This window comes from Benincasa hispida, chromosome 1, assembly GCF_009727055.1.
Source record: "Benincasa hispida cultivar B227 chromosome 1, ASM972705v1, whole genome shotgun sequence".
NCBI lineage: Eukaryota > Viridiplantae > Streptophyta > Magnoliopsida > Cucurbitales > Cucurbitaceae > Benincasa > Benincasa hispida.
The window spans coordinates 58,064,433-58,076,222 of record NC_052349.1 but is presented as its reverse complement, the minus strand read 5'-3'; the positions used below and the strand labels follow the sequence as shown (position 1 = coordinate 58,076,222).

The following is an 11,790-nucleotide window of genomic DNA, read 5'->3' as shown; positions in this document are numbered from 1 at the left end:
AAAAGTTATTCAGGGGAAAAAAGAAGATGAAAAAAGGTCGGTGCACATGAATGAATGAATATATACGCATTTCTGGAAGACAAGCTTACAATTTGTTGATTCAGTTCGGATTGGCGTTGATACCATCAAGAATGGAGAAGATTCTGACAGCTACTCGAATCTGGTTGGTGGTGTTGGTGGTGGCGTTGTCCTCTCCGCCGTTCATAACCGGCCACGTTACGCCTCGCACTGTACTCCATCGGTTGTCTTCAAACAGCTCGTTCTTAACCCGGACGGAGCTTTGGTTTAACCAGACTCTCGATCACTTCTCTCCTTATGTAAAAATTGCACACTCTTTTACGTCTTAATTGGATTTCAATTGGCTTAGTCACAATTAATCAGGATGCTGAATTTGATTCTGGGATAACTGTTCGGTGAATTGCATCTACTACTTAGCTTGACTCTTAGTTTTCCATTTCTTCGGGTTTGTTTGAAATATCTTCTGACTGATTGAACTTGAGGAATTTAATATTTACTTGAGCTTAAATAAGTGACTCCGCTAGTTTTGACCTATAAGGAACATACTTTTCAATCTTTGTATGTCTTGGTCGGTCTGAAGAATATCTATGATAATTTATTGGGATGAAGATGAAGTTTGATTTGTTTCTATCTTACCTCCCCACCAAGTAATGTTATAAATGAGTTCAACTGTATTGAGTATATGAGTTCACAGATACTATACAAACGTAGTAATTTTTCATCAAATTCTTTTAGAATTTCTTGTATATGTGAATCTGATACACATTAGTTCGATGTAATGCAATTCTGCTCACTCTTGGGTGCTAATATATGCAGAACCATGATAAGTTTCAGCAGCGCTATTATGAGTTCCTTGACTACTTTCGGATTCCAGATGGACCGATATTTTTAAAAATCTGTGGTGAAGGCCCCTGCAGTGGGATAAGCAATGATTACCTTGGTGTACGTTCAACAATATCTTCAATCATTTCTGAAGGGATGTGTTTTTAGTGTGTTGGAATGATAATATGAGGGGAAACTTGGGTGGTTTACATTGATTATTGGAGTACTCCAGTTTAGTTGGAGAGTATTCTAGAAGCTCGATTATTTATGAGTCAGGGCAGAGTGTTATAGAATTTGCTTTGCATTCTGGTGATTTTGTTCTGCATTTTGTCTTAACATATTTAAGATACCCTTTGGTTTTAGGGCCTGTTTATTTACAATGCAAGGAAAGCAAAATGCATATTTAACCACTTCCAGTTCAGAAGTACAAGTGGTGAAAGTTTGTAAAAATGTATATGAGAAAGGAGGGTGTTGTCTATCTAGATTTTTGGAGTTCTTGCTTGCATGTTTTGTTCGCCATTATGACAGTGGTGGATATTTGTAAAAATGTATCTAAGAAAGATGGGTATTGTCCATGAAGATTATAGTAATGCTTTTATGCAAGTTTTGTTCAAAATTAGCAAGTGGTAAATGCTTGTAGAAATATGTTAGAGAAAGGAGGGCGTTGTTCATCAAAATTTGAGGATTGCTTGCATGTAGATAGATGGATAAATAGATAGAGAAGAGTAAGAGAGAGTGACTCAGTGAGTGAGAGAAGAGCGAGAGATAAATCTATCATCTTCTCAAGTTTCTTTGGTTATTTGAAGAGGTCGTTTCTTTTTTCATGCTCATTTATGCTATGCAGGTTTTGGCAAAGAAGTTTGGAGCAGCTATTGTTTCTCTTGAGCATCGCTACTATGGGAAGAGTTCCCCTTTCAAGTCATTGACGACAAATAACTTGAGATATCTTTCGTCCAAGCAAGCTTTGTTTGATTTGGCTGTTTTCCGCCAGTACTACCAGGTAATTATTATCCAATTTATAACTATCTCATCAATTAGAAGTTAAAGCAGATTCACATAACTCATTTGTTTGCATTTGTCAATTGACTTGTAATATAAAGTGGTATTATTTTTTCTTTTGAAAAGGAAAGAAACATGATATTGGATTTTCACACTTCTCTGTGACTTTACTAGCCTAGTGGTTTTTAGCCCACATGTATGTTCAATGATTTACCTTTTTGTTATTAAGAATAGGCTTGACTTGTTTTTTCTCAAATTGTATATATGTTGATGCCGTCTGTTGGTGATCTACTTGCAGGATTCATTAAATCTGAAACTGAACAAAAAGGGTGAAAACCCGTGGTTCTTTTTTGGCGTCTCATATCCTGGAGCTCTTAGTGCGTGGTTTCGACTTAAGTTCCCTCATTTAACATGCGGCAGTCTTGCAAGTTCTGCGGTTGTTCTTGCTGTCTATAACTTTACTGAATTTGACCAACAGGTGATTTAAATATAATGTTATTAGTTATTTGCATTTCACTATTTGATTCAATCACTTTCAGATTCTGTGCAAGAATAACATCTAGTCTCTCAAACTTTTTTTTAACGTGCTCCTTTGGACCATATCCTGAGTAGTCTTTTTTATGTAGATTGGTGAGTCTGCTGGTCCAGAGTGCAAGGCTGCTTTACAAGAAACCAATCGACTTGTTGAACAAGGATTTGCAACGAACAAAAAAGAAGTGAAGGCATTGTTTGGCGCGGGAGAGGTTGACTTTCCATTTAATCATCTATAATAGGACACTGTAATTGCTATGCTCTTATTTGGCTACTGTCTGCTGATATCTAGCCTGTGTTTACAGCTGGAAATAGATGGAGATTTCTTTTATTTACTGGCAGATGCAGCTGTCATAGCGGTAATTTCAGTCTTGGATAACCTTTCTTTCTGTAAGGGCTTTTTTTAACTTTCAGTATTGGTTATCTTATTTGTTAAAATTCTGCAGTTTCAATATGGAAATCCAGATACATTGTGCTCTCCTCTTGTTCAAGCAAAGAATGCGGGAAATGACTTAGTGGTATTCATGTCTTTCTTCTCAGCTCTTACCTTTATTTGTTTATAATCTTTTTTTGTTACCCCATAAAAATGGAGGAAATCTATTACATTTTAGAAAATTAGGATGGGCAGGAGGAACTGGATGAGAAATTCTAGAGGTGTTGAAGTGCAGTGATTAGATCCCCAAAATGTAATAAGCCTAAAAAAGAAGCCAGGAACTGAACTTTTAGCCATCCTAAAATTTATCCTCTTACGTTTCCCTCAGAAGTTGTGTTTATGCCTCTCCTTTATGAAGTGCAGTTGTTAAACATCCAATTCTATGTGAAGAATCAAGTAATGCAATGAACTTTTCATAAGGTCAAGGCACAAAATGGCGCTAGAAAGTGGACCTCATACCACTCCGAAAACTTATGTTCCACCCTCTCTGTCTCATCAAATTGTATTATTTTCCTCTCGTTCCATACTTAGAGCATTGGATAGCCATGAAGGTGCAATCAAAAAGAGTTTTGTTCCCTTCATTTCTTCTCCAACATGCAAACTTTTCACGTGAAAGTTAATGATAGTTTCTTCAGTTTAATCCTTCATATTCCCCAAACATCCATTTCAAACTCTGTTCCAAGCGTAGGCGCCAAATTTGGGTGGTCTATATTTATTAAGAAAATTGTTGCCTGATGGTTTAACAAAAATGTTGGGCAAAGATGTCAAACAAGTTATCGTTCAATAAATAAAAAAATCAATCCATGCAAAAAAAAAAAAAACGATTCCCGACCTCCTATCTATATTGCCAATATCCTTAAAAGGACCCATTTTTAAGGATAGTCTTCAGGTTTCTTCTCTGTTCATAACATGCAAGTTAGTGCATACGACTTTATTAGATATCTCAGTCTTTGAATGCCACCTACTTTCTCCTGCAGGATGCCTATGCCAAATATGTTAAAGATTATTTCATTGGAAGTTTTGGCACTAATGTCCAGACTTACAATCAGAAACATTTAAAAAACACTACGCCAGGTGAATATAGCGCGGACCGGTTGTGGTGGTTTCAAGTTTGTACTGAAGTTGCATATTTCCAGGTTGCCCCAGCAAATGATAGCATGCGCTCCTCCAAAGTGGATGCAAAGTATTCTTCCAGTCTCCACTTCACAGATTCCATGCTTTGATCAGTGATTCTTTATCCTATTCCCATGTTTCTTTGGTTGTGATTTATTAAGCTCACGTAATGACAGATATCATCTAGATCTCTGTAAGAACGTTTTTGGAGAGGGCATCTATCCGGATGTAGACACCACAAATATTTATTATGGAGGCACAAAAATTGCAGGTGCATACGCGGTCTTCTTTTCTGCTACTTCTACACTTCACTTTAGTTCATTATAAATGCTCTATGCTTTTAGTTTGAGAAGTCAGTCACTTTAACCTTTCTTACTATTTTTACTAATGAAATTCAAAGCTCTCTTTGGCCAGTTTGACACACTATGTAAAGATTTTAAAATGTGGATATGCCGAGCCTTTCAGTTACCAACTCCTTGTTTAGCCATAATTACAGGCAATCGCAATGTTTTCAAGTCTTATTTTACATGTCTCATGAAAACAGAAATTGCTTTTGCAGGTTCAAAAATAGTTTTTACAAATGGTTCACAAGATCCTTGGCGCCATGCATCCAAGCAAATATCATCTCCAGAGAGTGAGTTTTGAATTATTTTCTCGATTCTGTATTCATTCCTCTCGCGTATGTGAACTTCCCAGCCTTGAAGTGATCTTAAGCCAGGTTAATCACTCTTGATTGCCTGTTGGTTTGCCTGGAAGAGTTTTTACTGCATCAAGGATTTTCATTGATTTTATTAAATTCCGTCAACCAAAATTTACATAAAGTAATTTCTACTGTAATTTAAAGCCGTCCTGTTATTGAATTTATATAGGACATTCATTCACGATGTTATTTACAACTCCTCTTCCTTTTCTCTGTCTTATTTATTTTTTTCTCTGTTTAAAACTCAGTGCCATCGTACCTCATAACATGTCACAACTGTGGCCATGGAACTGATTTGCGAGGATGCCCTCAAGCTCATCTAAATATTGAAGGTATGTAAGGGTCCTACCAATTTACCCTTTCTTCCGCATACAAATTATTATATTGATTTTTGATGAAAAACAGGGTAGAGAAAGAAAAATAGCACACCAAGATTTTACGTGGAAAACTCTAATTAGGGAGAAAAAACCACGGGATAAAAGGATTCTTATTAGAAGACTGATACACAGAATACATTGAGACCACCAGCTTAAATAGAAAAAAGGGAAACCCTAGGGTACAATGAAAAAGACAAAAATGCCCATAGAGTAAAAAAACCCTAATTTCAACACTCCCCTCAAGTTGGGGCGTAGATGTCAATAAGACCCAACTTGCTCACACATGCGTCAAACAACTGTTTGGGCAGTCCCTTTGTTAGGACATATGCAATCTGTTGATTGGAAGGAATATAAGGAACACAAATGTTTCCACTATCAAGTCTTTCCTTGATGAAATGTCGATCAATCTCCACATGCTTTGTTCTGTCATGTTGAATTGGGTTATTTAATATACTTATTGCAGCTTTATTATCACAGTAGAGTTTCATTGGACCGGTATGCTCTTGATCAAGGTCTCTTAAAACTTTTTCAAGCCAAATCACTTCACAGATTCCCAGACTCATGGCCTTGTACTTAGCCTCGACACTATTTCTGGCAACAACATCTTGTTTTTTGCTTCTCCATGTAACACAAGGTTACCCCACACAAAGGTACAATATCCTGATGTCGATTTTCTGTTTACTACAGATCCTGCCCAATCAGCATCGATGTAAGCTTCGATGCATCGCCTTTCAGTTTTCCTGAACATCAAGCCTTTCCCTGGAGAGGTTTTCAAATATCTCAAAATGCGCTCCACTGCCCTCATATGTTCTTCGTATGGAGACTGCATGAACTGACTTACCATACTCACTGCATATGAGATGTCGGGCCTAGTATGAGAGAGAGATTAGTTTCCCAACAAGTCGCTGATATCTTTCTTTGCTAACTGGAACACCTTTACTCATATTACTTAACTTTGCATTTGCTTCTATAGGAGTGTCAACTGGTTTGCAACCTGTCATACCTGTTTCCTTAAGCAAGTCCAGAGTATACTTCCGTTAGGAAACTGAAATTCCTTCTTTCGATCGAGCTACTTCCATTCTAAGGAAGTATCTTTGTTTTCCAAGGTCCTTGATTTCGAATTCCGCAGCCATATTTCCCTTCAATCGATCAATCTATGAGGTATCATCGTCTGAAATAACAATATCATCAACATAAACAATCAAAACTGCGATCTTCCCGGATATTGACCTTTTAGTGAAAAGAGTATGATCAGAATGACCTTGTTTATACCCTTGCGACTTTACAAACATAGTAAACCTACCAAACCAAGCCCTTGGGGACTGTTTTAACCCATATAAGGACTTCTTTAATTTGCAAACTCGGTGATTAAACTGTTTCTCGAATCCTGGGGGAGGACTCATGTAGACTTCTTCCTCCAACTCTCTGTTGAGAAAGGCATTCTTCACATCAAGCTGGTGAAGAGGCCAATCCTTATTAACTGCAACAGAAAGGAGGACCCGAACTATATTTAGCTTTGCGACCGGCGAAAAAGTCTCGGAATAATTAACCCCTAAAGTCTGAGTAAATCCCCTGGCAACTAATCTGGCTTTGTATCTATCAACTATTCCATCGGGTCTATACTTTATTGTGAACACCCATTTACATCCGACTGCTTTATGACCACTTGGAAGATTGAGTTGGTCCCATGTATGATTTTTCTTGAGAGCCCTCATTTCTTCCATGACCGTGGCTTTCCATTCAGGGCTTTCTAATGCTGTGTGTATACTGTTTGGTATCATCACTGTGTAGATTTGTAGTGAGAGCCTTGAACTCAGGAGACAGATTACTATAGGACAAGTAACTCTGCAGCGGATATTTTGTACATGATCTAATACCTTTCCTTAGGGCAATCGGAAGATCAAAGGATTCATCTCTGTCTTTACTTTCTTCTGACATACTGCACTCACCCTCCCGTTCTGTTATTTTCCCACTTTCAATGGCTGTTTCAGCGGGAGTAAGAGACGCTTCTTTTCCAGGTTCAACCATGTTCTCAAGAGTCTCACAATCATCTGTCTCTACACCATCATCGACCTTGATTACATCTTTGCTGTCATTATCTTCCCTGCTTTTGCTCTCAACATTTTCAATACAAGCATCAGTTTTATCACATTTATTATCATGATCTTGGATAAGACTATTAGTACCTGGAATTGATCTCTGTTCTGACTCATGGACTGGAGCCGGAGAGATAACAGGTGTTCCTGAGATTCTTCCTATAGTATGTGATCCAAGAGATTTGTTTGGTTGGGAGGATAGGTTCATTAGTACTGACACTAATATCAAGGATGGGTTCAGGTAAGAGAGATAGCCTCGGACCCCAATTGGTTTCTTCACTAGTATGCTCCCCTGAAGATAACCATTGGGAAAGAATGGATGATCTTCAAAGAATGTCACATCCATAAAGACAAAGTATTTTCTGGAAGAGGGATGATAACACTTGTACCCACGTTGATGTAGTAGGTACCCCACAAAGACACATTTTTGAGCCCGAGGGGTAAACTTGGCACGGTTAGGGCCATGAGTATGGACAAACACCACACAACCAAAGACACAAAGGGGTACATCAGAAAGAAGTCTGATATTTGGGTAGGATTCTTTGAAGAAATCTAAGGGGGTTTGGGACTTTAGAACCTGGGATGACATGCGATTTATTAGATAAGCTGCTGTCAAGATAGCATCACCCCACAAATAAGAAGGAAGGGAAGTTGATAACATAAGAGATTGAACAACTTCGACTAGGTGACGGTTTTTCCGTTTGACCACTTCATTTTGTTGAGGTACGCACAGGAATTCTGATGGACAACTCCTTTTGAAATTAGGAATTCTCGTAAGGCGTTATTAAGGTATTCTTGACCATTATCACTCCAGAGAATAGCGATTTTGGCATTGAACTGGGTTTCTATAGAATTGTAGAATTGTTGGAAGACCGAAGTAACTTCGGATTTGTCTGTCAGAAGAAAGACCCAGATTAGTCTAGTATGATCGTCAATAAAGGTTACAAACCAACGCTTCCCAGTTATGGTAGTAACAGGTGATGGACCCCAAACATCGCTATGGAACAGGGTGAATGGTTTAGAGGGCTTATAAGGCTGAGACGTGAAAGAAACACGAGGCTGTTTGGCCTGGACACACACATCGCATTTCAACTTAGAAATATTAATATTGTGAAAAAGATGAGGAAACAAATAATTCATATACTGGAAATTAGGATGGCCTAGGCGATAGTGCCATAACATATAATCAATTTCAGAAACAGAAAAATGAGAAGAAAACAAACTAGTCCTATCACATATCCTAAAGGATGCTTATTCAATAAGGGAATAGAGTCCCCTGTCATGTCGAGCAGTGCCAATCGTCATTCCCGAGTTCAGATCCTGAAAAACAACAGCATCAGGTGAGAAGGTAACACGACACTTCAAATCCCTTGTAATTTTACTAATAGATAACAGATTGTAAGAAACTTTTGGCACATGCAACACATCTTGGAGAATTAAGCTTGCAAAGGGCGACACCCGTCCTTTTCCAGCAACGAGGGCAAAGGACCCATCTGCAATTCTGATCCTTTCATTTTCAGCACCAGGTTGATAAGACAAAAATTGATCAGAGGAGCCAGTTAAGTGGTCTGTGGCTCCTAAATCTAATATCCATGGTTTATTACCAGTTATACTCACAAGGCCAAAGGAGTGGAAAGTACCTGATTGAGCGATTGCACTTATTCCAATTGTAGTAGTAGTGCTCTGAGTGGTTTCCTGATTCTGAGGCTGAGTATCTCTAGTAATAGATTCACCTTCAAGAGCCTGGCTTAGTTGTCGTTTCTTACCATTTGGCGGTCGGCCGTGAAGTTTCCAGCACTGATCTTTCGTGTGCCAGGATTTCTTGCAATGTTCACATACTGGGGGCGATTTACTGTTCTATTTATCTTGGACAGGGCCTGATGTTTTGAAAGCAGCGGAATCTGTTGGTGTTACAGATGTACTGTTCATGGCCTTCGACCTATCTTCCTCCAGGTGAACTACCGAACAGACTTCCATTAGGGATGGTATAGGTCTGGTCTCCAATATACGACTTCACACAGTATCAAATTTAGAGTTGAGTCCGACAAGAAAGTCATACACACGGTCAGTTTCCTTAGACTGATAATGTAAAACTCCTCCACAAGGATAGTTCCAAATCATTTCACGGCACAAATCCATCTCTTGCCACAAGAGAGCCAATTTGTTAAAGTAAGCAGTAACGTCCATTGTTCCCTGTTTGCATTCATGGACCTGCTTACGTAGGGTATATAAATGAAAGGCATTCTGTCTCCTGGAGTAGAGTTTTTGGGCTGCCTCCCAAATATCACGGGCTGTGGCTACATATGATAAGGGTTTTCCAACCTGAGGTTCCATACTTCCAATCAAAATTGATCTCAACAAAGAATCTTCTCCTTTCCAAATTCGCTCTTGGGGATCACTTGTCCTTGGTTTTGGTATTTCACCTGTCAGATATCCAAATTACCCTCAAGGGCCATTTTAATGGATTGGGACCAAGAGAAGTAATTATCACCATTCAACTTTTCTCCTATAATAAAGCTAGAAGAGTTGCCTATAGCTCCCGAACATAAATTTGAGGAGTAAGTAGGGAATGAAGTTATCGAATTTTCAGGATATCGGTTTAGATCTGGTTGGACATTGGATGTCGATCCTAGGGCTTCCCCAATAGCAACTATCTGCTGCTAGAACATCTCGTTCTGTCGTTTAATCTGCAGCTACAACTGAGAAACTTGATCCTGGATTATACTCCCTTGGTCTTAGTGGTATGATGAAGAATCTCCCCCCTCCAAACTCACCCATGACCGGCGAAAACTGCCCCAATCTATTGCTCATATTCGGCTGAGAGAAACCCACAAATCTGCTGGGTGTGATTCGGCTGAGAGGTAAATTGGGCATGGTTCGAGGAACTGGGCAGCGCCGACGACTGAGACTGCGACAGCTAAGGAGTGAAGGCCTGGGCGTCGAAGACCTGGGACGGCGACAGGCACGAAGACCTGGGCGCTGATCGCGACTGGGTAGCGCCTATCATGGCGTCATCTTGTCGCGACTGGTCTGATCACGTCTGGCGGCTGGATCTGGTTGTGGTTGGCTGGTTGGCTCGGATTGGCTGGTTGGCTCAGATTGGTTGGTCGGAATAGGTTGAGCGATCATCACACTGAAAGTGGAGAAGAAGAGTCTGAAAATATCTGTCAATGGCTTTTTGGATAATACTAGTTATATCTGGGTTATTGGTTTGAGATTCTCCTATTGGATTTTCCTCAATGGTGGTCAGGGTTTCATCTCTATGCTCTGATACCATGATGAAAAATAGAGTAGAGAAAGAAAAATAGCACACCAAGATTTTACATGGAAAACCCTAATCAGGGAGAAAAAACTACGAGATAAAAGGATTCTTATTAGAAGACTGATACACAGAATACATTGAGACCACCGGCTTAAATAGAAAAAAGGGAAACCCTAGGGTACAATGAAAAAGACAAAAATGCTCCTAGAGTACAAAACCCTAATTTCAACAATTTTGATCGAGCATTGAGATTTATGGAAGTCAATCTTAATCTCACATAGACCTCCAAAGTCCAACCCTTTGGAGGGAGGAGGAAGATGAGGCCATTAGTCCAAAGTCAGATTGACGATACTAAATCAATCAAATGATTGTTCATAAGAAATTTTGGGTTTCGAACTTTCGGTTCAATTGTGAACCCTGTAATTCACCTTAAAAATGCGTTTTCACCCATTATTTGATCTTGGATGAAGTTTCGCGATCTTTTATCTTTCTGAAGCAGTCCATCCTTTACATCCTTGTTTATAAATCAGCCAACACTTGCTCTTTCAAGTAATATCACCTCTTTGGCTTTTTCCACAGAGAGAAATGAAGGATATTGACTTTTTGTAATGTCCAGTTGTTTGGCTTGGCTAACACATACTACTTTTCTCCTCCTCTTGTTTCATGCAATCCATTAATATCAATTTAGATGCAAATGACATTGTAGAAATGGATCTCTTCTTTAAGATCACTTTAAATCACCCCTGAGAACTTGAGCAGATAAGTAATGAAACAATATACTTTGGGTTACGTACTATTTTGGTCTCTCTATTTTCAGTTTCGATTCATTTTGGTCCCTATATTTTCAAAATGTTCGTTTTGATTATTATATTTTCAAACTTTTCATCATTTTAATTCCTATAACTTCAAATTTGATATTTAGAAAGTGTTCCTTTTATATTTAGAAAGTGATAAATTTTCTCTCTCTTGCAAAATGTGAACACAAAATTTATACACAATTGAAACCCTTTAATACAAATTTATAGCTAAAGTTAAATTTAGTGAATGAAGTGTCATGCTAAAAGTTTGATGGAAAGAAAAGAGATGCAAACGAAAGTGAAGGGCCAAAGTGATTACCTTTTAGAAAGTACATGGACCAAAATGGACATTTTGAAAGTCTAAGTACTAAAATGAACAAAAGTTAAAAGTGTAGGAACTAGAATGAGCATTGTGAAACTATAAGGACCAAAATACTTAAACCATATATTTATTACTTTATATATTTTATAGGGGAATTCTTCCTCCATCAGCCTTTCTAAGAGAAAGGTCGTTTGTTGTGGTCTACTAGGGTGTGGGTTGTGTTGTGGGACATTTGGGGGGAGGGAAACAATAGGGTGTTTAGAGAGTTGGACAAGGACCCTAATGAGGTTTAGTCCTTAGTGAGGTTTCATGTTTCAAAG

The 11,790-nt window shown here is 38.6% G+C and overlaps 1 protein-coding gene across 2 annotated transcripts in view; it reads left to right on the top strand.

The window, feature by feature from the left end:
- Positions 1 to 11,790, top strand: part of LOC120092798 (probable serine protease EDA2) — a 12,561-nt gene continuing 771 nt past the window's right edge. Inside the window, exons 1-11 of one of the 2 annotated variants that reach the window (XM_039051012.1) lie at positions 1 to 317; positions 835 to 960; positions 1,685 to 1,840; positions 2,138 to 2,317; positions 2,466 to 2,582; positions 2,676 to 2,729; positions 2,817 to 2,888; positions 3,781 to 3,986; positions 4,093 to 4,187; positions 4,476 to 4,550; positions 4,865 to 4,948. In XM_039051012.1, coding sequence (XP_038906940.1) covers positions 51 to 317; positions 835 to 960; positions 1,685 to 1,840; positions 2,138 to 2,317; positions 2,466 to 2,582; positions 2,676 to 2,729; positions 2,817 to 2,888; positions 3,781 to 3,986; positions 4,093 to 4,187; positions 4,476 to 4,550; positions 4,865 to 4,948 — 1,432 coding nt within the window. In that variant the 5' untranslated portion in view covers positions 1 to 50. The remainder of the gene's footprint in view (positions 318 to 834; positions 961 to 1,684; positions 1,841 to 2,137; positions 2,318 to 2,465; positions 2,583 to 2,675; positions 2,730 to 2,816; positions 2,889 to 3,780; positions 3,987 to 4,092; positions 4,188 to 4,475; positions 4,551 to 4,864; positions 4,949 to 11,790) is intronic. The other variant, XM_039051005.1, reaches the window with a different exon arrangement.